This window comes from Osmia bicornis, chromosome 1 (assembly GCF_907164935.1).
Source record: "Osmia bicornis bicornis chromosome 1, iOsmBic2.1, whole genome shotgun sequence".
Lineage (NCBI taxonomy): Eukaryota > Metazoa > Arthropoda > Insecta > Hymenoptera > Megachilidae > Osmia > Osmia bicornis.
Genome location: NC_060216.1, coordinates 7,445,506 through 7,471,229, shown reverse-complemented (window position 1 = coordinate 7,471,229; position 25,724 = coordinate 7,445,506). Strand labels below are relative to the sequence as shown.

Genomic DNA, 25,724 nt, shown 5'->3' with positions numbered 1-25,724 from the left:
CAGCGTACGAGAAGGCGGTCGTTGCAGAATCGCTCGATTAAGGTCACTGTTGATGAAATGTATTAAGCCAATATCTTTTGAAGAAACCAACGACGCTGGCGAGAAGATAGAGGAGCTTATCAGAGGATAGAGGAGCTGCAAGCTATAGTAGAATCTCGCGGGCCAAAAATAACAACTGGGTCATTTTAGAATTTCAATTGACGAGCGTAACCTGGCGAGCGGGGTCGCGCACGTTGTTCCGACCAGTTCGACATTGCCATCACGGCGATCCTTAATGCATTTACAACCTCGCGACAACGCCACGATTATTCAGTGCATCGCATAGGTATGTGTACAATATTCGCTACGAGCATTATGTAATTCCTTCGAACGACAAACTCGACGAGGCGAGAAACGAGTACACGAATATACCTCGCTAGAGAGACAACTATTGTTAACGCTGCAGTACCCCAGAGGCGACTATTTTTGGCATAGGGTCGCGATAACCCCTCGGACATTATCTAAGCGAGCGTTTTCTGTACTCTTCGAATAATTACTGTGAAATTAATTGATTCGATCGACGTTTAATTAAGTCATTATGTAAAAGGGCTATGTATAATAGAACTTTCTACAATTCTAATCATTTCTCGATTGAAACCTTCTATTCGATACCTTACAAAATTAGTATTTTCTTGAATTACTTTATTAAATTTGCGACGCCAGATCAGCGATAGCCTCCACCGGTTAATCGATCGCCTCTTTTCTTCGCTGTCTTTCGTGCTCTAAACGAATGAACGTTATTAAGCTTCCAATTAAGATTTTGTTACGATTAAAATGATTCACGGACGGGATCAATAATTACAGTGAAGATGATTAACAGGATAATGGGAAACAGATAAAGAGCACAGTTTTTTCTATCGTAGTTATTTACGTTCCTGTCGCCGTACTTGTCAAGTTATCGCGTGCGCTAAATACCAAAGGTCTTCGTAAGTCGATAATAAAGAAGCTCGTTAGAAAACACGCATTGCTGGAAGTTTTGTTATTAAATATGTATATAGATATATAACGATGTTGCATCACGATTGCATCGACGGCAACCAGATCGTTGGCTGAAAGAAACGGCGCGGCGCGGCTAGTTTGAAATTCATGGACCGTAGGTTCATTAGAAACCTGGTTTCCTCTGTCGCAAGGATGCTCGTGCATTATGCAAAGAGCCCCAGCTGTTCAGCCTTATCCCAATGCATATCTGCATCTTATCGGGCCAAAGAACACGTTTCGACAAGCGTATGGGAATACGTTCGTCTACTGTTTTTCTCTCCGTGTTTGCATACGTTTCCTTTATCGGACTACATTTTTTCTCGCCTACGTTGACGCTGAAATCAAACAGGCGGACCGATAAAAACAAGCGGCGCTATTTGACGCGAGCTATCGAGGAAAATTGCTGCATCAGGCGGCGATGAAAGTTCGGAAAGGCCATACCGGCAGAAAATAGATTTTGCAACACAAATCTGCGAACGTGAGCCTTCTGGATTCGAATTACGCACACACCGGCGAGTCTCTTCGATTAAAGTTACAATCTACAAATAGAATATTCCGTGAAATCGATATTTGTCCGGAAATTGATTGAAATAAATGGAGCTACTTTTAGATATTCAGAAAATCGAAAGGTAGAAAGAAGTAAAATTAGAAAAATATATTCCGGCACGGAAGTGTTATAAAAGTTTTATAAATAGTTAGAGATCTGAAAATAAGAAGAGTGATAGTTGAACGGAGAAGAACATTCGATTCGAAGGGAATCGAAGCGGAACCAACGATGCTCCGTGGGAACGTGCAAATATGCGATTACGTAAAACGATTCTACTCGGCTCCGCGTTTAAGGCTAACGTAAAATCCGTTTCACAAATGATGGAATAAACGTCATTAGTCATTTGTCGTAATCGGGATCTGTCATCTAACGCAGAGTAGAGAACGAACAGCAGAATGAAACATTGTTCGCCTGTTTCTCCTGTCGACGGGAAGAAGATTTACAACGTTTATGTAGAACATTAGAAACGTGCAATTTTCGAATATTTCTCGCCATACATCATCGCTTCATCTGGAATTATGATTGTTCCTCTTACCGCGACAATTTATGCCGATTATTCGAAAAAGACTCTCACAATTGACCTTAGTCGAAGGTTGCACGAAATTTGTATTTGAAAGAAGAAGCTTCTAATGCGCAACATTCTATTCCAATCATGTTACGTTATGCTTGACTGAAAACCGATAATGTTCGTGAAAATGTTTTGCTTAGGAGAGACGCGTGACCAAGCAAAAATTAAAACGTTTCAACAACGAAAACAAAATAAACGTAATTTTGTGTTTGGCAAGATTTATTTCGTTTCAAGGGTCGATTGGTAAAAACTGTTTTTCAATTTATAAATTACAAAATATGTTATTCATATTTATAATGATAGAGGTTGAATAATCATTGTATTTGGCGGTGCTACCAGGAGTACCAATAGACTGAAATCGTAATCTCCGCGTAGTTTCCATAAGAATTGTCAGGTTTGACCATTTGTTGCCTGCCAGGTTTCCGGCGTTTGTTCGAATTAAACTATATGAAAGATAAACAAATCTTATTCTGTCCGTGTCACTTTTCGACTTGAGAACTACTAGAGTTAGAGATACACTTTATACGTCGTTAGTAAAGTCTCGCTGAGACCAGCTCAAAACCGTTGCGTTTGTGCGGCTAAGTGGTCGGAGTCAAAAGTTACAGAGGTTTCAATTTTTCTACAGAAAGTCTATGGGTCGTACATTTTAGCTACGAGGACCCTGATACCCCGATGCCATAATTTCGTTATGTAGAGTATCAACCCTGCTTCGGAGTCCCTAACACTCCAAGATGATTTTAGGTCGGTACGCAGAGAGAGTCGCCGGATCCCTGGCACCCCAAGATGATTTTAGGTCGGTGCATAGAGAATCAGCGGGGTCCCTGACACCCCAAGATATGCAGATAGCGCCACCGATGCATCGGGGTCCCTTACAACCCGGATGCCATAATGTCGATATGCAGGGTATCACCGGTGCTTCGGGGTCCCTAATACCCCACGCCATATACCAGTGCATATACGCACATATAGAGCAATGAACATATAGCGCAATTTAAACTGCATTGTATCTCTATCTTTGAAAGTTGCTTACATGTAACGCGATTCTAGTATAAATACATTATTTAGTTTATCATGGGAAAAACATCAAAGGACAAACGGGATATATATTATCGTCGAGCGAAAGAAGAGGGATGGAGAGCAAGGAGTGCCTTCAAGTTGCTCCAAATAGATAACGAATGTCACATTTTATATGGTGCGTGTATAAATATGATTGTATTATTTATATATGTAAAATACAATACTTTGTTTATGCTTTGAAACAGGAGTGAATAAAGCCGTGGATCTGTGTGCAGCGCCTGGCAGTTGGAGTCAGGTTTTATCACGACGATTAAAGTATGGATTAAGATTATTCAGATAATTTGTTTAAAAAATCATGTGTTGGAAGTTATATAAATCTTCCTTTGTTTTCTTCTGTCTAGCGAGAATTACAAAATTGCTTTGAAGGAAGGTAACGCTACAGCTCCAAAGATAGTCGCAGTTGATCTGCAAGCTATGGCACCGTTGGAAGGTGTTATACAAATTCAGGGAGATATTACCAACACTAAAACAGCTGAAGAAATAATTGCTCACTTTAATAACGAGCAAGCTGATTTAGTAGTCTGTGATGGAGCACCTGATGGTAAAAATTAATTAATAAACGTATTATTTCAGGTGATGAATATCAATGATACTAACTACCATTGATTTACAGTTACAGGTCTGCACGATATGGATATTTATATCCAATCACAATTATTGTTAGCTGCTTTAAACATCACTACACATATACTTAGAAAAGGAGGTACATTTGTAGCAAAAATATTTAGAGCCAGGGATGTATCCCTGTTATATTCTCAGTTAAAAATATTTTTCCCCTATGTTTATTGCACAAAACCATGTAGCTCACGCAATTCGAGTATAGAGGCATTTGTAGTATGTAAAGATTATTCACCACCAGAGGGTTATAAACCTCACATGCTGAATCCGCTTTTAACTCATAAGCCGTTCAATTTTGATGAGCTTACAGGCATTAATAGGGTTATTGTACCATTCGTTGTTTGCGGTGATCTGAGACAGCCTGATTCCGATACCTGTTACGGACTGAATGTAAGTTATTTACATCTACGGTTTCTATATAAGATTAACATTATCATCTGTATTTTTTCTAGTATGAGGGTAAGGAGTACAAGTATCACGAACCGGTACAGACACCAATTTCTCCGCCATACGAAGAAGCGTTGTCCTTGATGGGGAATAGAGATACCGATATCAGAAAGCTCGATGTTAGTGTAGTAATAGATAATTTAAATTCAATGACCATTTCAGACTTTAAAAAACAAGCAAGGCAAAAGCGTAAAGAAGCAAATGAAAGTGGGGTAACACAGGTAGACAGTAAAGAAGATGATAATAGTCAGGACGTGTTAGGAATTAACGAATTAATGTCCGCTGCATTACTTGATGAATCTAATGATAAAGATAACGATAACGTATAAAAATTTTCGTATCACTTTGTATTATACAATTTGTACGTTAAAAGTGATTATTATATTATACTATTTTGTAAATATAACACTGATTTCAGAAGAATTATTGTTATTCTATAGCCTTATTCAATCATAGCTGATTAATTATACCTAATCAAAGTTTAATTTAAATGTTCATAATTAATTCATTCTAACGCACATTGTATTCTTTTAATTCACTTATTTAATTTTTTCTAACATATTTCATTATTCGCCGGTTGACAGATTAAGTTATTTAAATTACATGATTTTAAACGGTGTCAAATGCCGGAAATCATTTTTTCATTATTATCAACACATCATACTCACTGTATACTTTATGTACTTCGCAGCGTGTTGTCTACAATGAAATAATAAACACCGAATCGTTCCAGTTGCGACGACCTTGTTCAGACATGACGCCAGCCAAGGTATTTATCGAAAATTTCTGCACAAGTTTCTCCATTTATTTCGAGTAAGAATCGTACGATCAAATTTTGTTTGAAACAATTTTTCATTGAACAGCCGAGTCGAATTTGTTGCGTCTGCAGGAAACTCTTCTGTTGCGCGGATTGCCGTGAGCGACACGAGAAAAATAAACACGCGAACCGGCAAATGAACTGTCCACTCTGCATGTCTCAGAAACTTCCGTTAAAACCAATCGAAGATACGAAGTTATTTTGTCACATAGTGATCACCCATCTGCCTCTTCACTGTTCTTTGTGCGGTGAAATTTTCAAACAGAGCAAGGACTTAGAATCATTTGGTAAATATCTATAATACTTATAGTACTCCTGTAGAATGTTATTTTTCCTTCTGAAAATCCTATATTATTGTGTGGCACATTTGTTTAATAAAGGAACTTGCAAGTGGTGGAAGGCTCGGCAGCGTCATTCACTGGTCACCCAACAAAAATCCGAACTGAAAACACCGCCACTGCTATCGGAAGGAAAAGAATCATCCGCATACAATGGAAACTCGTGTTCATTGACGTCTCCTCCAGAACTCTACAGAAACACCAGCACACCCATGGGTGTGTGCCAGAAGACGAGCTTCGACTTCATAACGCCGAACGTACCGAATTTCTCGCTGCAAACACCGCAGACCGACACTGCGTCTTTGAACACAGATTATCAAAGTTGCACTTCGAAAGTTGAAAATTCTGGTAGCAACTATATGAGCTTTCCTTCGACGACCAACCACGAGGAAACTCCGTTTCGTTCCGTCCCTTCTACTCGCAGCAATAAGGACGAACTACCGCGAAGCAACTCGAGAAATCTAAATATCATGAACAATCAGAGTAACGTTAATTCTAATGAACATTCTAATGATAATCATTGCGTCGAGGACATGGAGTTAACCGGAGTCGAAAGTAAAATACTGCCAGACTCCCAAGGGTTGGAAAATCCAAAGTCGAGACGCTCTGATTCATTGAAGAGGGTGAGGTTTTCGGATGAGTATCAGAATCATCCAGCATCCAGCACGATGAATACACCGAATATGACGACAAACGAAGAGTACTACGAAGCGTGTGACACATTGTCCGACATTAAGGAGTCTCTGGAGAATTCTCAGATGGATATGTACGCGGAGAACATCAAGAATGCTGAGAAAGAAAATCGTAGCCCGGACAAAGCGAACGCGAACGCGAATTCAAACGGTGAAGCAGTATCTGGTTCCTCCCGAGTGGTGATGATGGTGGTCGTGGAGAACAATTCCACCCTCTCCACTTCAGATGTAATAGAGACTAGTCTGAAGAAACTAGGACGCATCGCTTCCAGTGTGAAACTTTCAAGCAGTGATCACAGCTCTCCCGCTTCCATAACATCTGTAGACAGCTATTACAGCGTGACGAGTCGTAATTATCGTTCATCGCCAACTGAATCAAACAGTTCCGTCAGTAGAGACTCGAACTCTTCAACAGTCAGCAACGACAGCATCAGCTCTGGTGGAATTTTGTCCGTGTTCGCCAATGCAGTGAGAAACGTCATGAAAAATTTTCCTGGTACATTAAATATTTATAGGAATACCAAAAAATGCACCCGAAAAGTCTGGTTTAATTGCATTCTTTTCTGTACAGGGGTAGGAACCTCCAGAACTTTGGAAGAGCAGCAATCTTCTCAGGACACCTTACCAAGACTGTCTTCCTCAGAATCGCTCAGTTCTGAGTTGAATTTACCGCCTTCTCTTTTGCAGAGAGCAGGAAAACGTCCAAGAGATACCATCGAAAGTTCGCCCTCGTCACCTAGACAACTCGAGTTCAGTAGCCCCCTTCCAAAACGACCCCGCGGATGGTACAGAATTAAAGGACGAGAACCGATCGCGAGGATGCGAAATAATCGGATCACGTCTCCTAGAGGAATATCTTCGGAGACTCAAGTTTTCCATCAAGGATCATTGTCCGTCGGTGACACGGTTCTTCCCCTTCCTTCCAGAGCACACCAGTCCACGCAAACTGACTGATGATTAATTTTATTCGGATTTTGACAATTGATATTAGATTATTTTTATTGTATATGGCATTATTGAAATTTTATAACTGTACATAAACTCGTTGAAACGATATGAGTTACGTGTTGGTTGAAACGATTTTAATACTTTATTTTTATTAATTGTTTAACTGTTATTGGGCATTGTTTTTCTAGTACAAAGAATTATTATAAAGATTGTAACGTTTTTTTTATTGTTAATTAAAGAGCAATATTTAACATTATATTACATGGAATGCTTTTAAATTTCTTTTTTTTCTAGCGCCCTTCCTAAGATCAGTGACTACAGATAGTAGAAAACTGGACATGCCTTTGTTCTCAAAGGGTCGTGAATTTGTGCCTTCTGCTTTATCCTACTGTCGGCAACCGAAGAAAGGCGAAAGGCGAAATAAGCGAATGGGATGAATAATGAAACAAAGAAGGCAACGCAATGTAAAAGAAAAAGTAATGCAAAATAATTGACAAAGAGTTCGTTGGGCAAAAGAGGGGCTAAAAAGCCGCTACATAGCGCCATTCCGAGGAGAAATACCCCGGATAAACCGATAAGCTGTAAGCAGTATAAAAATCAGAAATACTTCGTACTGCAACAATCTAACGCACTTTGATGGTAATAACAGATTGCTTCGATATCAAAAACTATACTCCATTACTCATTGTCAGTCAGTGGATCAAACTCAGCCTTGCCATATTACAGCAACAGGAGGAGCAGCAAAGAGAGGTGGAGAGGTTCACCACCAAAAGTGGGCCCCTGACGTCGAGAGTGAGGGCTCCAGACGCCTTTGTACGAGCCCTCAAGTAAAAGCCTGCATAGGGTGCAAGGTACGACCCCCGGTGTCGGCCACGTGCTCAGCGGTCCCTAAGTACACCTAGGTGTAGTGAAAGAGGGACTAGTAAAACAGGCCTGGATTATCATCCCGGCTGTGCTCTCTGCACGCGGATTTACTTTACTTTACTTTATTGATTCCCCGATTGTGGGCTTTTCAAGCCCTCGAGTGGCTTACTTTAGGAGCTTACAGTCAATCTGCTTCTTTATGCCCAACGAACATTATCAGCCGCGACGCGCAGGTTGGACGATGGTGGGGGGACGCAGCGAGCTCTCCGCTAATCGCTTTCCACTTCGTTTGGGAAGATCGCCAATCAGGGCGAGGATGCGCAAGAAAGAACGAAAACTGGTCTTTTCGCAGTTATGGACTCTGGTGAACTCCGCTGTATCTCATCTGGGGGTGCCTGGGACCCCAGAATCATGACCTCTCGAGAACAAATGCATGTACACTCTTCTTGTAGTTGTGGTCACTGGCGTAGCCTAACCTTATACTTGTAATTAAGGTTATGTTATTTAGTATTTATGATAGGTTAATATTCTGTTTTTGTGAAGAAATACTTGACATATAAGTATGTTATCCTGTTACTAAAAACTGTATCTCATGTACTAACAAATTAAAGCATATTTTTTTAGATTTAAATAACAATGTCGTCCTGGAAGAAAGCAGCGAAATCAACACAGAAAACTCATCGTGAAAGGCATCAACCAGAATCTCGAAAACATTTGGGTCTTTTAGAAAAGAAAAAAGATTATATCGCCAGAGCTAAAGATTATCAACGTAAAGAACAGACGTTGAAACTTCTTCATAAACGTGCACTCAATAAGAACCCAGATGAATTTTATTTTCACATGGTCAATTCCAAGCTTGAAGGTGGATTACATAGGGAAAAACGTAAAAACGATGATAATACACCAGAGCAAATACAGTTGATGGCAACTCAGGACATTAAATATGTTGCACACAAGAGAAACATCGAAGCAAAGAAAATAGATAAACTTCAGAGTCAATTACACATGATAGATGTAGCAAATGAAACTCAGAACAAACACATTTTTTTCCTTGATGATTCTGAAGAAATGAAAAACTTTGATCTCTCCAAAAGGCTAGATACTCATCCAGCATTGTTATCTAGGCGTACAAATAGGCCAAAGTTGAGTAGATTAAAGGATATGAAGCTACCAGATATAGATGAATCTACATTAAAGAAGATTGAACAGAAGAAGCATATGTCCTACAAAGAATTGCAGAAGAGGATTGAAAGAGAGCGCGAATTAACTATTGTACAACAGAAATTAGAAATGCAGAAAGCACTGAAGGATAGAAAAGTTACTAAACCAAAATTAGTACGTAAAGGTACAAAGGATGCTCCTCCTGTTTACAAGTGGAAATATGAAAGGAAACGATAATATTGTATTTTATTTATATTTAGAACGTTCACCTTAATAAATGATATTTTTAAAACAATAAAATTCCTTCCCAATCAAGTTGTATTTTGTAAGAGATACCTCTCTATTTAGTGTGCATTATTATTTAATCTACCAACTACTACATCATTTTAATTATCTAATCGATGTCCATAATTTCTGTGGTCGGTAACACTTCTACATCTCCTGGTACAGTAGTTTCTTCAGTTTCTGCTACAGTCTTCATGGACATCATTGTCGTAGTCATCGTCATTTCAATGCTGGACATTATAGTTGTCATTCCACCGGTAGTTGTTGTAGGCATTGCAGTAGTTGCATTGGTCATTGATATTGTTGAATTACTCGGCATCATTGGTAACTCCGTTGATATGCTAATACAATCGTAATTCAATTGCCACAGTCGTTTCTTGGAGGAGATATCCAATCGAAGGCAAGCTGTGATCGATCTTCGTGACATTCCAAAAAATTATGTAATTAAAAGGTGTTCATTTAGAAATTTTTATTCCAAATTGTCCCAAAGCGTTTCATACCTGGGAAATTTATTCAGTTCCAAAATATTCACGCAAGCAGACGAGAAGTAACATCCTGGTATATTGGTGCAAAACTTTAATGGTTTATAATCTGAAATAAAGAAGTAAAAATTCCAAAGCAACAATTTGATAATTGTTAAAATCAGGATAATCTTACTTGTAACTGTTCTGGCCTTTATAGTATCGGAGTTTAATGTCACGTCGATGTTTAAGCCGTTTCTCTGATAGGTAAAATTAACGCAAACTGTGCAAAACGAATAGTATAATTGAAGCAATAACTTAAAAAATGAAAATGAAGATATAAAGATAACATACGATTCTTCTGAGATTGGGTGTACAAAATAAATACACTTTGGCAACAGGTACACGAATAAGACGTTGGACAGGTGCAATATTTCTGAAACGTCGAAACGGTTCTATATGCCAGGAACCCTTTTGCTACAGGAAACCCTAACACACAATTTTATATCGTATAAATACAGTTGGATACAGCAAATAAAGATAGACACTAACTTTCTTCCGTGGCACCATCAGATCGTTGGAAGACCAAGTGCAAGCAAAACGAAATCAGGACACTGCACACTCTAGATTTCATACTTAGAATTTTTCAATATACTTTTTCGCTGTGGTACATTCACAATTCTACTACAGCTAAAGTTTCCATCACCCGTGATTCTACTGACCAACATCGACCATTGATGTTCCACTAAACAACGCTGATTCGAGTCGATGGTTGCTTCACAGGACGTAATTATTGAGGTATAATAAAAAAATGGCTACTGATTGCATCTATTTATTCGTTTTCCTTCCTCTGGCACACATATTATGCCCTTTAGCTATGTACATTCATCTCTAAATGAAATTATCGTATAAAAACTAGTATCCATAAAAACTTTGCAAGAATTTCTTCAGTAGAAAATAAATAACATTGGCTATCACTAAATTGTAGTATATACATACAATAACACGTTCTTGTTAAGTATTTTCGCGCTTGTTACAAATAGAATCTTAGGTTTCCTCAGAAATCAAGCAAATCGTCGTCATCGTCGTCGTCGTCGTCGTAATCATAATCGTCCTCATCCTCATCATCGTCATCACCTGGCAAAAATTCTATTTGACCTAGTCCACCTCCGTCCTCTGGCTTGACCAGAGCCAATCCGTTAGCGCCGAATCTGATGCAATCCAAACCAACCTGGAAATATATGAACATATGTATTATTCATAAAACGTGTCAAAGATGGGCGGTCCCTTTTTCTGGGTCACTGGATTTACACGGATTACCTTGAATATAGTGGTGTCTTGGAACTTCCCCTCCATGTTCAAACACATGTGAACGTTTCTGCCTTGGAAGTATATGTCATAAAAGCGAGCACAAGCTTTGATAATTGGAAGTCGTGGCACTGGCACGCACACTGGTCTGGGATTCTTTCCTAAAATGTGGATCGTTTATAAAATTCGAGAGGAATAACATAATGAATTTTATTATCTTAAATGGCTCGATATCGATAAACCTACCAGACATTGTTCTCGTATACAAAACTCTATCGTTCATCAAGATTTTCGCTGTGAAGCTAAATTCGTCGGGATCGTAAGTCACGTTCACGCATGCCTTCTGTTTCCAGGTGTCGAATAAAATTCTAGAACAGCAACCGCAAAGACCTCCTCCGCATTGACAGGGACCTTGTCTGGTGACGGTCACCTGGCTGGTCGCGTTCGTGCTAGAATTCGTCGCTTGCTTCAGCAACTGCTGCAACTTCTTCAAGCTCAACTCTCTGTTCTTCGCTTGGGACAGCGCATCCTTGCTCACAGAAATGTCTGACTGTTCTTCCGAGTCGATGGCTCGCTCGTCGACCCACTGCATGGAACTTTGAACGCAGAGAATCGCGAAGACGAGCCACCAGAAAATTCTCATGATCACCGGTTCAGTTGCAACGAGAAGACATCTTCTTAGGATGCTCTTTGGCGAACGAACGAAACTCAACTGGTCAGTTAACGGATATCTCGGTGTGACCTCGTTTTCCGGAGAAATTTAGCTTTGGCTGCTCACCCGCATCTGATTTTCTACTGAATCCTCTACCGGTAATTCGGTTTAGGAGAAGAAACGACAACCGGATTGGCGATGAGCCGCGGGAGATTGAAAGTACAGGTAGGAAACATCGTTTACCTTGCTAATATATTTTTATTTGAGATACTAAGAGCCAATGAGACTATAACTAATAGATATAAATTTTGGTGCAACTAATGATAAAATTAATCGTACAGTTCCGTAGACCTAAACTTCCTGTCGTGTTCGCAACATAGTTCAGGTATTCGAGTTTCCGAGGTATCACCGTAAGAATCCATTCCTTTATATTTGTACGCAAGTGAACTGTAGTTTTAGTACCGGAAGTTTGCTCACGTGGGTCTCAAAGTCGACGCAAGCGTGCAGACCATTTCCAGTGGTGTAGAGGTCATGGAAACGAAGGCAGAGTTTCACAGCGGGGAAGTCAGGAATTGGTACGCAGACAGCGGGTGGATTTCGCACTGTAATAATTGTAAAACAACTCTTAAAATGCAATTCTAATGTGCTAAAAGTGTAACGAGATAGAAATATGATGAACAACGTACCTGAAACGGAAGTTGTCCAGATCTGTTTTTGGTCTACCTTCAGTGAGGATCCAATACCAAGGTCTTGTTTCAGATAGTTAATCGTGGCACAAACTTCCTTATCAAACTTAAGCTTCTTTACTCTGACACCTGTGCAGCAGGAACAAGCAAGTTTTGAACATTGACAGCTAGCCCCTTGAAATGAAATTAGTTTGGATGTGCTTGCATCGTTAAGTCCTGTAACCTGGGTCGATACAACTTTGGTTTTCCGGTTATAGTAAGTGTCGGCATATTCCGATGAATCTGTACATATGATACAAGTAGATTAGAACTTCAAAAGTAGCTATAACAATTGACTCTTTTAATATAAAAATATAAAAAATAGATCAAAATTTATTCAAATATCGCGATAATTTATTTCGTAACCGTTATAAAAATTGTTGGCTGATAGAACTTTCCTCAATGATCAATAAATTTAATAACAAATATGAAAATTCACGTTTACTAAAATTTATCAAACCAACAACTTTTATAACGATTATGAAATAAATTATTGCGATATTTGTATAGAAAATGACTTCTTACTTTTTTTAAGGATAGATATTAACAACTTGTAACACTTATCAAGAAGTCGAAAAGTATTAACAATTTTTATTAGTTATCTGATGTTACTTACCCGCTGCATCGCAGATGGCTTGTATTGCAAGAAGCACCAGGAGAATACTGAGGACTTTGCTTGCTATCATTTTGCAACTCGAAGATGAAGCTGGAGATCTGTCAGTGATCGATCGATCTGTCAGAATACTGAAATTTAGATTTTACTGGCTCATTATATTTGCAGACTTCATTAATTATGCATCAGAATACAATAGAAAGCAAGATTGGTGGGGTCATCTAAGCCCTTCCTAACAATGTAACTTGTGACATTGTTCTGCACTTGTTCCACGTAAATTACCAAGAATTGTTTTCAAAACTGTTAACAATTGATTGACATCAATGGCATAGAGAACAGAAACCAATAGATAATGTGCATTAAACAATACATTCAATTGATTAATTATATAAGTATAGTTATACACGCGTCTGTTTATGAAATGTTTGTTACTTTGTTCGAGCAATTTAGTGTCTCTAATGTCGCAGACTACTCTTAACTATTCGTCTAACTAATTTCGATCTAGGCATTTTGAACGTTGTTTTTATATTTGTGGATATTTACATGATAGAATAAAGGAAAAGGTTGTCATTGTCTAGATGGGTTACTTTAAGTATCGCGATATAAAATGTGATAATCATCTTGATATAAATCGTGATAATTACTCGTGTGTGAGCGCTTTTTATTTAGAAGTACTTATATTATTTTTAAAGTGGCTACAAGTTTTGATAATTACTATTTATGGCACAGCCATCGAAACTGGTCTGACAATGAGAATATTTCCTAAAACGCGGAAGACTCATTTTATGATATGAAACGAGCAATCTGATGAATCCGTTTTATTTAAAAAAATAGTTATTCCAGGATATTCTTAATTTTTTGGAAACTCTAGGCTTGTCTGTTTACTCATATATGATTTTCTAGCGAATTTTCTACTGATAATAATTTAATTAAGGGCAGTTGGCATTCTTTGGGGTCGAAAAATCGAATTTTTCTTTTATATTTTTATTTGATAATAGACAATATTCGGAATCAGAATCTATAATTAATACAATTTTACGAATACTATAAGTGGGCGAAAAATGTTCACAAAGTTGGGTCCAACGTATGGATTAATACAGGTAAGATTTTAGGAAACTTCGTTCCCCGTAAAATTCCCTTGTTTTTTCTCAGTAACCATTCGACCGATAGAGTTGAAATTTTGTGTGCTTTTGCTACTAAAGGTAATACGTATTTTACCCATAGACTTTTTTGAAATTCGGCCTACAGCCATTTTAGCAGCATTTGCTAGATTGAAGGTAAGAGTACAAAAAAGTTCATACATTGATTTGCTTGTATAATTCTTTTCTATCCGGTATTTCAACATTTCTTTTGACTAAAGTACACATCTAGTATGATATTAGATGCTTTAAAAATTTGAAGTTGGTAGCTGCAGTAGATTATGAGAAAAAGAAATTTGAAATTGGCATATATCTTATTTTTTGTACATCGCAGAAAATGTCCACTTTCCTTAAGGGGGTCGTACAAGGTAAATGGTAAATGGAGAAGAAATGACGACTGAGGAGACAATGAATTACAAAGTATTACGCACCTTCACTATAAAAATACAAAAAAACATCGTATACTTGTTGAAGTATCTTTATTTTAACATCCCGCAACATAACAATGATATCATTAAAAACATAATACAATTAAATAAACGAATACCAACAAATCAATGCAATTAATTCTGGCACGACGGCAGTTTCTTTATACTTATCATAATCGTATCACTGAATTACAATTAAACGCTTAAGTGAACAGCTGAAATAATCAGAAGTTTTGCTTCTTCCACAGGTGTCAGCGAAGAAACATTTGCATTACCCTCATTTTTCATTTTTTCAATACCATTACAGCTGCTACCTTTGCACGATACTTGTTCGATCTTCAAATTCTCAGTGTATGTACAATAATAAAATTTCGTTCGCTTATATTTTCAGGCAATTGAAGTGCAATGCCAGGGTCGGTACTTTGGCTATTTTGGTTTCCACGTCGACGCAGACGTTTAATTTGTTTGCAACAACGGCGAGGTCGTGGAAACGAACGCACAATTTCACAGAGGGCAAGTTAGGAATCGATACGCACAATGGAGGTGGAGTTTTCACTGAAAAAAATATTGAAACACCGTTTGATATATCATAATAATGTGAATGTAAAATAAATAACTCACCTGGGAAGGAAGTTGACAAGAGCTGTTTCTGGTTTAAGGACACTGCCGCAGTAATAGCATTAGTTTGTTGCACATAGTTGAACGAGGCACAGGCTTCCTTGTCGAAGTTGAACTTCTTTATCCTGATTCCTGCGCAGCAACTGCAACCTAGGTTCTGGCAACCACATGAGATACCTTTGAAGTTAATCTTATTCACATTTCCACCGTTGATATCAGCAATCCCCTGCGATGGTTTGTTTGTCTTCTTGTCGTAGTAAGTATCGTAGTAGTCGGACAGATCTGTTACATAAAACAAATGGATTAATTATGACACCAGTGCCTTAATAATAATTCGTTATTGGAATTTCTAATCCACATCGAACGCGCTGATAATTCCAAAAATATTAAATAATTTAAACGAACGGTCTATTGTGCATACAGTAGTGTTTAAGCAGTACAGTAGAACCTCGATTATCCGAACTAATTCTGTTTAGAATGTTCGGATAATTGAACGTTCGGGGATCAATTAGTGAAACTTCAGCAAGCATCAAATTATTTATTCACAAGAAATATTCATCATCTATTTGATTTTACTTACTATCTGCAAAGGCGCAGATGTTCTGCACTGCGAGAAGCAGCAGGATTATGTTGACTGCTTTGGTCGACATCATTCTGAGACAGTAAAGAGGTAGCTGAAGATCCGTCCGTAACTGACCGATTTTCCCTGAAAACTGAAATTGCGCTGCGATCGGCTATTATATTTCCACGCTAATTATGCATAAGTTATCAATTGAAAGTAGGATTGGTGGGATCAATGGAGCCCTACGTAATGACACTTGTAATGCTGCTGCGCAATTGTGCCACTTGGAGTACATACTGTTTTCAACATCGCTGGCAATTAGTTCGATCGGTAACAAGGTCATAGAAAATTGAAATCGATAGATATTGTGAAAAAAAATATATTTATCTAACATGTTTGATTATAGATTGACGTACACGACAGCCACTTGTGTTTGAACACATTATTTGCCGCTCACAAATTAAATGGATAAGCGTTATCACCTTTCAACTTAATAGTAATTAAAAGATTAAAAGGGAAGTATCTCTTACTTTCAATTTTTTCTTGATACCACCACGTTAAGTGGTTTAAATCCATCTTTTTATTTATTTTTCTTGCCCACAAATAGATACATATTATATACATTCATCTGTAAACACAATTATTTCAGAAAAAATTGAAATCATCAAAATTCTGTCATAATTATGCTCTTATTAAGTATATTCACGTTGGCCAGGAAAAAAATCTGAAATATCCTCAGATATCAAGAAAGTCCTCCTCATCGTCGTCGTAATTATAGTCGTCCTCATCCTGGTCATCGTTACCACCTGACAAAAATTGTATTTGACCCAGTCCACCTCCATCTTCCGGTTTGATCATAGCCAGTCCGTCAGCACCGAATCTGATGCAGTCCAAACCAACCTAGAGATATATGTATGCATGCATTATTCATAAAACATGTTAAAAATGTGGCTCGTTCTTCTGGATCAATGGATTTACGTGGCTTACTTTAAACACGGTGATATCTTGAAATTTCCCCTCCATGTTTAAACACATGTGAATATTCCTACCAAGAAAGTATATGTTGTAAAAGCTAGCACAGGCTTTGACAATCTGAAGTCGTGGCACCGACACGCATACTGGCTTGGGATTTTTTCCTAAAATGTAGAATGCGTTAAGATATACCAAACAGTTCCACATAGATAAACTTACCAGACACCGTTCTGGTGAACAATACCCTATCGTTCATCATGATTTTCGCGGTGAAGCTGAACTCGTCAGGATCGTACGTCACGTCCACGCAAGCCTTTTGCTTCCAGGTTTCGAATAAAATTCTGGAACAGCAATTGCAAACACCTCCTGCGCATTCACAAGGACCTTGTCTGGTGACTGTCACCTGTCTGGTCGCGTTCGAGCTAGAATTCGACGCTTTCTTCAACAACTCCTGCAACTTCTTCATGCTCGAGTCTCTGTTCTTCGCTCGGGACAGCGGATCCTTGCTCGCGGAAATCCGAGACTGTTCTTTCGAACCAATGCCTCTCTTGGCCCACGTGGAGGGTTGAATAGAAAGAATCGTGAAGACGAGTAACCACAGGATCCTCATTTTTCGTGCTCGGTCATGGGTTCAGTTACGACGAGAGGACATCTTCGTAGGATGTTCCTTCGTGGACGATCGAAACTCGACTGGTCAGTTAGTGGATATCTCGGTGTGACCTCGTTTTCCGGAGAAATTTAGCTTTGGCTGCTCACCCGCATCTGATTTTCTACTGAATCCTTTACCAGCGATTCGATTAAGGGTTTAGATACATATAAAGAGCCGAAATACCAGACGATAAACAGGGAACAAGTTGTAGAAGATACAAATACAAATATCGTTCAAGAAATAGTTTTTATTTTAAGTAGATTCAAAACAACCAATAAATTATTAACCATACATTAGTCTACATTCCTTAACGTGTTACTAATAATTTAACTAACTACATGATTTACAATTGCATATTTCAATAAACAGCTATAGTGATCGTAATTTCAACTGCCCAATTTGGTCCTCTTCCTCGGACGACTGTGAGGAGGTACTGTTCTCGTGCGACTCCTGATCTTCCGGTTCGAAGTTCACGTCGTCGTACACTTCCGATTGGTTATTTGGAAACTGATTTTGCACGATGTTCACGGTGTTTGTGCTACCAGGATATCCCCACGAGAGTCCATCCAATCCTACTTGCACGCAATTGAAGTGCAATACAAAGATAGGTGCATTGGTGATTCGAGTCTCCACGTCGACGCAAGCGTGAAGATTCTTTCTAACGGTGTAGATATCGAAGACACGAACGCAGATGGTCACAAATGGTAATTTTGGGACCGGGACGCACAAAGGTGGTGGATTTTTACCTATAAAAATTAAGAACTCTCGTTAAAATACAATTCAACTCCTCGAGTCGGTAATTATGCATCGGAAAAATTTCTGACACAGACTTATATATGGCAGATAAGATTAACTTACCTAAAATGGTGCTTGAAACGAGTTCCCTCTGGTTTAAGCTCAACGATGTCTTAATAGCAAAATCTTCCGGTATGTAGGTAAGCGTTGTGCATGATTGTTGATCGATCTTGAATAACGTTTCATTTAAACCTATACAACAGCGACAGACCAGTTTTTTACACTCACAGGAGATACCTCGGAACGTAATCTGTCCCAGTGGAGTTTTGGCATCGGTTTCTATTGCTCCTTTTAGTGCGAGGCCGGTTTTTGGATCGTAGTACACCGAATTTAGTAAACCTATATCTGTGTGCGTGAAGCAACATTTTATTATCTTAAATATCAGGGCAATTATCGATTTACAATTTATATTATAAATTAAAACATAGAAATATTCAATTTTATTAAAAAATTGATGAAATACGTTTATTACCTATTTGTTTTTTAAGAGGAAGTATAGCATCGCCGATGTGCGCCACGATGAGCAGCACGAAGAGTCCGAAAATTTTGGCTGACATGATTGTGCGACACCGAAGAGGCAGAGGAAAGTTGATCCGTCGTCGATCGGTTCTGTTCGAAGACTGAATTGGGTTGTGATCGCACCGTACTGTTTCATTTCCGCGTTTCATTAATTATGCATACACTTTCAATAGAAAGCAAGTTCGGTGGGATCAATAGGGCTCTGTGTAATGACACTTGTAACGCTGTTTGTACACTTGTGCTATTTAGAGTACAAACAAAACTATTTTCAAGATCGTCAACAATTATGGTAATTCGATTGATGAGAAGGTCACAAAAGGTCGAAATTACTCGATTTACGAATTCCATTCTTGAACTTCCGTCATAAGTCGAGTTTCACGCATAATGCGTTCTTATATCTTTTGTTTTTTAATTTAATGAATTGCGTATGGTTTAATATTTGTACAGTTTCAGATAAACTCACTGACAGGAAGATATACACTGGGATAATAACTTCCAAAATATTATGGGCAGTATTATTTATGAATAAATTTGTAAAATTGCATAGCCTTTCTTGGTCATGTCAACAGCAGTTGACCACTTCAAAATATTGCATCCGATTACGAGATTGCAATAAAACTCGAGGAATACATACCTATACTGATGAGAGAACACGTTTATTTGATAGTTTAATTACAGGTTCAATAAATTAATTAAATAAGTACACATAAATAAATAGATGCCTGCCTTAAATAACAATAAACTATTCGAGCAATTTGATATGGCTAAGGTCGTGGACAACCCCTGGTTACTCGTCCTATCATTTTCGACCCTCGTTCCAGCATTTCGAATGATATTTAACACACGTTTACTTTTTCAGTAGAAAAGGCCACGAATAGTCAGACAGATTATAATTGCAATCACTCAAGATGCAATTATTCTATTCCCTAAATTTAACTTTCCACTTGCTAATGTAATTTTAACGCCGTGCAAAAATTTCGTTTAATTATTCAAAGACAACGAACGTGTTAAATAACAAAAGAAAAGAAAAGTTATCAGTCTCCATGATTCGTAGTTTGGTCATTGTTGGTTTAACCAAGTCGTTCAATAAAATTAAGAGAATATTTTGAATAATTCAAAAAAATCTCGTTTCGCAGGATCCAATTGCTGACATGGGGACTTTCACGAAATTCAAAGCCTCATCACTTTGCTTTGACGACTGCTCTTCGAGTGCCTGCTTCTGGCAAGCAGTCCAGAAAGACCCATTTCGTAATCCAAATCGTCGTCTTCCGTTTCCGATGACTGAGTATGCTTCTTAACTTTGCCTTTCTTTTTACCATCCTCCTTCTCGTCGTACACGAGCGCGCTAATCACAGCATCCTCCTCATCGTCATCGTCGTCCAATTCTTCGACTTCAGTCTTCTCATCTTCATCCTCGTTACTCTCGTGTTCAGTCCCTTCGACTTTCTCGTCGTCATCTTCTTCGCTATATTTCTCGTCCTCGTCATCGTCATCCAGAAGCTCTTCTTCTTCGTCGTCGTCATCGTCCAGATCGTCTCCCAAAATATCATCGTCATCATCGTCGTCGTCGTCGTCTCCCTTCACAGGTTTCTTCTTCAGAGGCTTCTTCTTCTCGTTCGTCCCGCTTTGGATCGCGTTTATGCTGCTGCTAGTTACGGTGGGCTTCTTCTTGTTCGCCGCCGGTGCCGTGAACTTCTTCGTCGGTAGTTTGTCCGGTTTTGCATAGGAAGCAATCTTGTTCGAGGATTCTGTGACAATTTCATCGCTGCCCGTCGTATCAACGGATGCTGATTCGTAGTCTTCCTCGCCGCTTCCTTCTTCAGCAGACAATTCTTGATTATATACGTTTTGTTCTTCGGAATTGCTGACACCAGCCTCGTTACTTTCTTCCGTGGAGGCATCGTAAGATTCTATGAAAGGCGCAGTCGTCGGTTTCGTTAGAAGAGGAATTGTGAACTGGAGGAGAGGCGGGGCAGTGGTCACTTTAGGTTTCTTCGTCGTACTTTCATCCTCGCCAGTTATTATATCGAGGAGGGCTCCAAAGCCGAGGATATCCTCGTCCTCTTCTTCGTCTTCCTCTTCTTCAGGCGAAGAATTCGGTACGGAGTTGGCTAACGGTGAGATTCCCTCGTTATCCTCCTCGTCGTCTTCGTCGTCCGAACCTAGACCGAAGAAGTCGTCGTCGTCCTCTTCCTCCGGGACTTCGGCTTCGACGACCGGGAGAGGTTCCGCTGGACGCAACTTCAGACCATCGGGACCAAATCTGAAAGAGTTACGATGAAGAAACAATTTCGTTTCGTTTCGTTGGAATAAGCTTTTTAAGGCAACAATTGTTACCTGAAGCAGCTAACTCGTAAGCTAGCTTCAAGCTCCGTCGCTGATTGTAATTCCAACCCAAGACAGGCCTTGAAGTGATTGTCAACATCTCGTTTAATAGAATAGATTCTACCACAGAATTTCGTAAAGCCTCCTGGTAACGGGACGCATACGGGCTTTGGATTCTTTCCTGAAAGGAATCGAGTTTGTTATTAATTAGTCGCGTAGGTCAGACGCTGAAGAAGGTGTTACTCTATTGAATCGTATAATGTATGCGGGACTTTCACTCGTAAATCGACCCAGCGACAGTTATGAATGTTTTAACCCTGATCTGGCACCCGATTTTCAATGGACTCGTTCTCGCAGAGAAATTTTCAAACGGTATAGTTGAAGTTTTTATTGATAATTACCATTTACAATGGTGCTGGTCAAAATGTTGTCACCAAAGCTAAGCTGAACCGCCAAATTATCTTCTTGCAAGTATTGCAAGGATGCACATCCTGAAAAGAGTAACATAATTGTTCATCTCTCTATCGTGTGTTTTCTAATGGTTGCGTTTAATTAGGTTACACAACGCTTACCTGGTCCCTGTAATTGCACCAACGGTATATGAAAGTCTCTGCAGCAGTTGCATATGTTCTCGTTACAGGTGCAATATCTATTGACATCGTCCGTTGCCTGTTTCAATGACAATGTCGATATTCCAAGGTGACTTTGCTTCGATCCATTGACTTCTTTGATCGCTCGCCCTTTCACATGTTCGTCTCGTTCTACGAAACAATTTTCTCTCGATTATAAACTTCCTCCTTCGTGAAGGATAAATCATCGAAGTTCGTCGTTTGAAAACTCTGTTATTATTTCGTAAATTAGGAAATTCGAAATAGCTGCGTTAGAAAAAAAAATAGCGAATCGGCTCAATTTTTAAGTGTCACCTTAGAAACCGTACCTCTCATCAACGTCAATCCTTCAATCAACGCTTCCTCGTCGCAAAGGAAGCTGTCGTTCACGACCAGTTACCCGTCAATTACAAGAAATTTACGTTAAAAGCGTGATAAAAGTCGGAAAAATCCTTACCGATCACTCGGCCGTAAGCGGCGAACGCGACCAGAAGAAGAATCAGCAACAACTCGACCACCGTCGACAGCCGCATCCTCCTGTTCGTTCTGAAACGCAACGTTGAACCAACCGATGAATCTTCAAGTACTAATATGTATATGTTCTCTGAACGTATGCAGGGACACGCGTGATTTCACGAACTGACGTTCATACGATCTTTCTTTGCCACTAGAATTCGGCGCCGCTCAAAGAAGCAACGTTAAACGAGAGCGTATTGAAATTCAACGCATCGCGTCGTTATCGTTTATATCGCGGATTTCGCGTGCTTTCAAACAGACGCGTACTCCACCATTCGGCGAGATCGAGTTTAGCTTTGCTTACGAATATCCGTAGAGAAAAATCGAGTCTGGACGACAGGAAAACTAACGGAACGCGCGGTTGTCACGCAGCCAGAACCGGCGGATGTTGAACTCCGCGAACAATGAGTTGTTCACGCTCGTTAACGGCTCGCGAAAGGGTGAAACCCGGTTGATTTTCGAGCGAGCAATCGTTTCCAGCAGCGACCACGTGGGAGTAACGACTTTTTCTTCGCTTTCTACCGACAGACTCCGCGCCAGCTCTGGAATCTCTCGTCTGCGACTGGCTGACCTAAATCTCGGTCACGGTCAAAGACGTCTCTCCCGAGGAGTTCACCGTTCCTCGACCACGCGATTCAGGAAGCACACGCGCTTCCACGCTGATACGTGCCTCCATCCTGTGTTTATGCTCGCCATTATACCGTCACGTCCCGAGGAACGGTGATCGGTACGCTCTGGTATGCTCGTTCGAATTATTCTTTTAATCGAACTTATAGATGACGGTGTTACGGAGGAAATAGCGTGGGTGTTTTTTTAAAATCAACCTCGTAGACTTTAGTACAGAGAGTAAAGGTAAATGAGCTACCTGCTTGAAAACTGCATCAATGTAGAAGCGTCAAAGAGAGCGACTGTGATCAACAAATCAGTTTGAACTGACCTGTGCGACGAAGAAGATAAAGTTCCTGGTAAAACGATTCAAGTGGATCCTCGATGATGGACGTTTTTCCTCGTCGCACCCTTCGGCTGTTTTTTCCGACTCTTCGTCTTACGGAGGCCAATGTCTAACTGAAGATGCCGCCCAACTCCCCCCAAGGTTTCTTTAAAAGTCGGTCAAGCCACCACCACCAACCTCTCGACCGACAGCTAAGATTATTAAGCATTCTAATACGCTCTAGGTAAATAAGACGAGCATTCTCCCACCACCCTTGATTTTGCTTAAACCTCGGGAGCAAGACTTCCTAGATGCTATTCCAGACGACGAAAGCTGTACGGAAGTGGATTTTCGTTTTTGCCTTGAACCGGTACTCAGGGTCAAGTACGTCCCGCTACCAGTTTCGATTCTCAATGGAACATTTACTCTCGAACTGTATCGCGATGATTCACTTGTCGCTAGAGTTACGAGGAATGCGAGATAAGAAAAGAGAAGATACTTTTACCTTTGCTGCCCTCGAGACTTTTAGCCGTGATAAAAATGAAGGAAAATTCTGTCTTCCCACGATGTTCGAATAATTTGAATAATTGGAAAATGTAACAGGTTTCTGGATCACTTCGATCGTAGCGTTCTAATAACCAGTCCCACTTCACAGCAATTTCTATCGCCATATAGCCCCATGGTCGCGAAGTGTCCACGATGCATCAACAATGAGCCGTGCCGGAAATTCTTCATTCATCCAACGTGCAACTCGCTTTTACGTCCACGTTACAATTAACGCGGACTTTTCACCGACCTTCAAACTGGTCGTTGGTCCCGTATGCAACTAACGAACTAGGTCCGACCTTAACGCGTTGAATGCCGCAGTGAAAACAACCGCGTGCATATAATTGTACGCTATAATTGTAGTTATTCAGAGCAATTTCAAATTAGGCCAAGGTGTTCTAACCCGATCAAGAAAATAATGACTCCAAAAAAGGCTTTATGGGAAAAATTTTGGAAACCTGAAAAGGGATTAAATTTTTTTAACACTTTCTAAGGGTTAATATACAGTAGACATTAAATGTCGATCATCGATTTGACCTGCACTTCCATTGTTTGCGAAATTTCCCGGAAACGAAGGCAAACAAACACGTTCGTCGTATGAGATCCTCAAAGTCTCCAGGCTGTCGCGTGTTTTGGTGGTTAAAGGGGGGCCTTTCTCCGGTTAGTGGGTCGAAGAAAGTAGTGGTCAGGAGTGGTTTACCTTGGTTAATACTTGCCTGACAGGATGAAGGTTCCACAATGGAATTCAGGCGTCCGAAGGGTCGTGGAAGGCTGGACAATTACCGTCGATGATGCACGGTATATTTTAAGATAACGCGGTACCCCGGCGATTCTAAATAATCTGACCAGATAAATGACGAAGAGGATGTGGGTCAGCAAGGGAAACGAGTTTTTACGTAACGTCGCAGAATTGTTTGTTTGGGAGGTTCCGTTCTGGAGCTGTAATCCAAATTGAACGCGAAGGAAATCGAGGATCGATCCAGGGTCTTTAGTAAATCATTCATTTCAATCGTTGCGCTCGTCGTACCGTGAAAATAACGATCTCCGAGTAAATTATATAACGTTTTCCGATCTTGTCGACAATAATTATTCTGAAACAGTACGTTTTGCCAAGTGTCCAAGCGTAACGATTCTCTGTTGCGACCGTCCAACCAAGCGTACGTTTTTCCTTCCCTTTCAAGATTTTCATGCCGTGATTAGAAAGAAAAACGAAGGTATTTGATGCGTTTGATGAAAATATAATTGCCGGTTGAGGCTAACAGGAAACGAAGAAAAAAGTTTCGTGCCGAACACGCTCAGCTCTTGTATATATTACTGTCATTACGTCTTACGAGCATTACACTTTTTTTCTTCTTTTTAACATTCGTTTCTTGTAGTCGGAAATTAGCTCTGAAATAAAATTTTTCAAAATGTAATATTACTGTTTCATTAACTTTTTCATTAAATGAACGAAGAATGTTAATCGTTGATGCCTAGATAACAGACATAAACATCACGCTCTAAACCACGAGCTATTTAAAAAAAACCTCCACGTTCTCCTATTTTGTTAATCAAATACATCTACGTAATACCATCAGTAAATTTTCACTTTTACCAGAAACAAAATTACACCGAGACGAAAGGAGGAAAAAAAGAGGGAAAAACCTTCTGGATCGTTGAAGCGATGAAAATAACGGTCGAAAAAGAAGAAAAAAAAAAAGAAAAAGAATTTGCTTTTACTTGCGTGCTCGAAACGGTAATCGAAAAAAAAAGAAAAAAGAAGATCAGCGCCTTTTTGTCGGACCCATGGGCAGAGCGGAGCGTAGATAGGACGGTCGTGTAAGTCCTCTTGGTACCAGGTTGCCGAAGGAGGTCACCCGGTCACCCAGATGAGGTTCCTTGCCCGTTGTTACCTCCGCACCTCGGCCAATGGCGTGGTACCTCATCGTCGCCGTGGCCAATCCTGTCGCCAGTTTTCGTGCCGACCGCCAACCGATCG

At 39.7% G+C, this 25,724-nt stretch overlaps 8 protein-coding genes across 12 annotated transcripts; 3 read left to right on the top strand and 5 right to left on the bottom strand.

Moving 5' to 3' along the window:
- The first annotated feature begins 3,121 nt into the window (after positions 1 to 3,121).
- On the top strand, positions 3,122 to 4,697 carry LOC114875428 (putative tRNA (cytidine(32)/guanosine(34)-2'-O)-methyltransferase). Of its 2 annotated transcripts, XM_029185684.2 has the most exons (6): positions 3,122 to 3,135; positions 3,198 to 3,324; positions 3,395 to 3,464; positions 3,551 to 3,750; positions 3,823 to 4,217; positions 4,280 to 4,697. In XM_029185684.2, the coding sequence occupies exons 2-6, from the start codon at positions 3,204 to 3,206 to the stop codon at positions 4,601 to 4,603; spliced, it is 1,110 nt and encodes a 369-aa protein (XP_029041517.1). In that variant the 5' UTR covers positions 3,122 to 3,135; positions 3,198 to 3,203; the 3' UTR covers positions 4,604 to 4,697. The 2 variants fall into 2 exon arrangements, with proteins under 2 accessions (XP_029041517.1, XP_046145997.1); XM_046290041.1 differs by lacking the exon at positions 3,122 to 3,135 and having other exon boundaries at positions 3,186 to 3,324.
- A 172-nt stretch (positions 4,698 to 4,869) lies between these two features.
- On the top strand, positions 4,870 to 7,325 carry LOC114875434. 3 transcript variants are annotated; one of them, XM_029185701.2, is made up of 4 exons: positions 4,870 to 5,043; positions 5,138 to 5,378; positions 5,472 to 6,617; positions 6,693 to 7,325. In XM_029185701.2, the coding sequence occupies exons 1-4, from the start codon at positions 5,029 to 5,031 to the stop codon at positions 7,073 to 7,075; spliced, it is 1,785 nt and encodes a 594-aa protein (XP_029041534.2). In that variant the 5' UTR covers positions 4,870 to 5,028; the 3' UTR covers positions 7,076 to 7,325. The 3 variants fall into 3 exon arrangements, with proteins under 3 accessions (XP_029041534.2, XP_029041533.2, XP_029041532.2); XM_029185700.2 differs by having other exon boundaries at positions 4,871 to 5,043; positions 5,164 to 5,378; XM_029185699.2 differs by having other exon boundaries at positions 5,014 to 5,087; positions 5,164 to 5,378.
- Positions 7,326 to 8,366: 1,041 nt separating this feature from the next.
- Positions 8,367 to 9,403, top strand: LOC114875447 (probable U3 small nucleolar RNA-associated protein 11). 2 transcript variants are annotated; one of them, XM_029185743.2, is made up of 2 exons: positions 8,367 to 8,453; positions 8,558 to 9,403. In XM_029185743.2, the coding sequence occupies exon 2, from the start codon at positions 8,570 to 8,572 to the stop codon at positions 9,329 to 9,331; it is 762 nt and encodes a 253-aa protein (XP_029041576.1). In that variant the 5' UTR covers positions 8,367 to 8,453; positions 8,558 to 8,569; the 3' UTR covers positions 9,332 to 9,403. The 2 variants fall into 2 exon arrangements, with proteins under 2 accessions (XP_029041576.1, XP_029041575.1); XM_029185742.2 differs by having other exon boundaries at positions 8,375 to 8,493.
- Positions 9,388 to 10,592, bottom strand: LOC114875450. The gene is made up of 5 exons (XM_029185746.1): positions 10,393 to 10,592; positions 10,195 to 10,329; positions 10,037 to 10,123; positions 9,880 to 9,970; positions 9,388 to 9,795 (listed from the first exon to the last, which is right to left on the bottom strand). The coding sequence occupies exons 1-5, from the start codon at positions 10,472 to 10,474 to the stop codon at positions 9,489 to 9,491; spliced, it is 702 nt and encodes a 233-aa protein (XP_029041579.1). The 5' UTR covers positions 10,475 to 10,592; the 3' UTR covers positions 9,388 to 9,488.
- Positions 10,593 to 10,656: 64 nt separating this feature from the next.
- LOC114875460 lies at positions 10,657 to 23,294 on the bottom strand. Its single transcript, XM_046287836.1, has 19 exons — positions 23,135 to 23,294; positions 22,211 to 22,299; positions 21,718 to 21,906; positions 21,547 to 21,636; positions 21,158 to 21,326; positions 19,998 to 21,083; positions 19,455 to 19,459; positions 18,539 to 18,646; positions 18,365 to 18,493; positions 17,898 to 18,252; positions 17,077 to 17,198; positions 16,873 to 17,021; positions 16,689 to 16,785; positions 15,327 to 15,605; positions 12,487 to 12,615; positions 12,263 to 12,402; positions 11,395 to 11,905; positions 11,161 to 11,309; positions 10,657 to 11,071 (listed from the first exon to the last, which is right to left on the bottom strand). Exons 1-19 carry the CDS (start codon positions 23,149 to 23,151, stop codon positions 10,898 to 10,900), a joined length of 3,987 nt encoding a protein of 1,328 aa, XP_046143792.1. The 5' UTR covers positions 23,152 to 23,294; the 3' UTR covers positions 10,657 to 10,897.
- LOC114875451 lies at positions 14,740 to 16,036 on the bottom strand. The gene is made up of 3 exons (XM_029185747.2): positions 15,904 to 16,036; positions 15,327 to 15,605; positions 14,740 to 15,260 (listed from the first exon to the last, which is right to left on the bottom strand). The coding sequence occupies exons 1-3, from the start codon at positions 15,974 to 15,976 to the stop codon at positions 15,085 to 15,087; spliced, it is 528 nt and encodes a 175-aa protein (XP_029041580.2). The 5' UTR covers positions 15,977 to 16,036; the 3' UTR covers positions 14,740 to 15,084.
- On the bottom strand, positions 15,928 to 17,686 carry LOC114875448. Its single transcript, XM_029185744.2, has 3 exons — positions 17,077 to 17,686; positions 16,873 to 17,021; positions 15,928 to 16,785 (listed from the first exon to the last, which is right to left on the bottom strand). The coding sequence occupies exons 1-3, from the start codon at positions 17,465 to 17,467 to the stop codon at positions 16,621 to 16,623; spliced, it is 705 nt and encodes a 234-aa protein (XP_029041577.1). The 5' UTR covers positions 17,468 to 17,686; the 3' UTR covers positions 15,928 to 16,620.
- On the bottom strand, positions 17,734 to 18,940 carry LOC114875446. The gene is made up of 3 exons (XM_029185741.2): positions 18,774 to 18,940; positions 18,365 to 18,646; positions 17,734 to 18,252 (listed from the first exon to the last, which is right to left on the bottom strand). The coding sequence occupies exons 1-3, from the start codon at positions 18,856 to 18,858 to the stop codon at positions 17,876 to 17,878; spliced, it is 744 nt and encodes a 247-aa protein (XP_029041574.2). The 5' UTR covers positions 18,859 to 18,940; the 3' UTR covers positions 17,734 to 17,875.
- Positions 23,295 to 25,724: the final 2,430 nt, after the last annotated feature.

Excerpts from the sequence above, each read along its gene's own strand:
- LOC114875428 (XM_029185684.2), top strand. The coding sequence starts at position 3,204 with ATGGGAAAAACATCAAAGGACAAACGGGATATATATTATCGTCGAGCG. Across the intron at positions 3,751-3,822 it reads CTGTGATGGAGCACCTGATG|TTACAGGTCTGCACGATATG; the intron begins GTAAAAATTAAT and ends ATTGATTTACAG. Across the intron at positions 4,218-4,279 it reads ATACCTGTTACGGACTGAAT|TATGAGGGTAAGGAGTACAA; the intron begins GTAAGTTATTTA and ends TATTTTTTCTAG.
- LOC114875434 (XM_029185699.2), top strand. The coding sequence starts at position 5,029 with ATGACGCCAGCCAAGGTATTTATCGAAAATTTCTGCACAAGTTTCTCC. Across the intron at positions 5,088-5,163 it reads AGTTTCTCCATTTATTTCGA|GAAACTCTTCTGTTGCGCGG; the intron begins GTAAGAATCGTA and ends TTGCGTCTGCAG. Across the intron at positions 6,618-6,692 it reads CGTCATGAAAAATTTTCCTG|GGGTAGGAACCTCCAGAACT; the intron begins GTACATTAAATA and ends TTTTCTGTACAG.
- LOC114875447 (XM_029185743.2), top strand. The coding sequence starts at position 8,570 with ATGTCGTCCTGGAAGAAAGCAGCGAAATCAACACAGAAAACTCATCGT.
- LOC114875450 (XM_029185746.1), bottom strand. The coding sequence starts at position 10,474 with ATGAAATCTAGAGTGTGCAGTGTCCTGATTTCGTTTTGCTTGCACTTG. Across the intron at positions 9,971-10,036 it reads AAAGGCCAGAACAGTTACAA|ATTATAAACCATTAAAGTTT; the intron begins GTAAGATTATCC and ends TCTTTATTTCAG. Across the intron at positions 9,796-9,879 it reads GAACTGAATAAATTTCCCAG|ATCGATCACAGCTTGCCTTC; the intron begins GTATGAAACGCT and ends AATGTCACGAAG.
- LOC114875451 (XM_029185747.2), bottom strand. The coding sequence starts at position 15,976 with ATGATGTCGACCAAAGCAGTCAACATAATCCTGCTGCTTCTCGCAGTG. Across the intron at positions 15,606-15,903 it reads CATCTGCGCCTTTGCAGATA|ATCTGTCCGACTACTACGAT; the intron begins GTAAGTAAAATC and ends TTTATGTAACAG. Across the intron at positions 15,261-15,326 it reads CTTGTCAACTTCCTTCCCAG|TGAAAACTCCACCTCCATTG; the intron begins GTGAGTTATTTA and ends TATTTTTTTCAG.
- LOC114875448 (XM_029185744.2), bottom strand. The coding sequence starts at position 17,467 with ATGAGGATCCTGTGGTTACTCGTCTTCACGATTCTTTCTATTCAACCC. Across the intron at positions 17,022-17,076 it reads GTTCACCAGAACGGTGTCTG|GAAAAAATCCCAAGCCAGTA; the intron begins GTAAGTTTATCT and ends TCTACATTTTAG. Across the intron at positions 16,786-16,872 it reads AAGATATCACCGTGTTTAAA|GTTGGTTTGGACTGCATCAG; the intron begins GTAAGCCACGTA and ends ATATATCTCTAG.
- LOC114875446 (XM_029185741.2), bottom strand. The coding sequence starts at position 18,858 with ATGTCAGCCAAAATTTTCGGACTCTTCGTGCTGCTCATCGTGGCGCAC. Across the intron at positions 18,647-18,773 it reads TCCTCTTAAAAAACAAATAG|ATATAGGTTTACTAAATTCG; the intron begins GTAATAAACGTA and ends TCACGCACACAG. Across the intron at positions 18,253-18,364 it reads CGTTTCAAGCACCATTTTAG|GTAAAAATCCACCACCTTTG; the intron begins GTAAGTTAATCT and ends TAATTTTTATAG.
- LOC114875460 (XM_046287836.1), bottom strand. Across the intron at positions 21,084-21,157 it reads TTACGAGTTAGCTGCTTCAG|ATTTGGTCCCGATGGTCTGA; the intron begins GTAACAATTGTT and ends TAACTCTTTCAG. Across the intron at positions 18,494-18,538 it reads GGGACAGATTACGTTCCGAG|GTTTAAATGAAACGTTATTC; the intron begins GTATCTCCTGTG and ends GCTGTTGTATAG.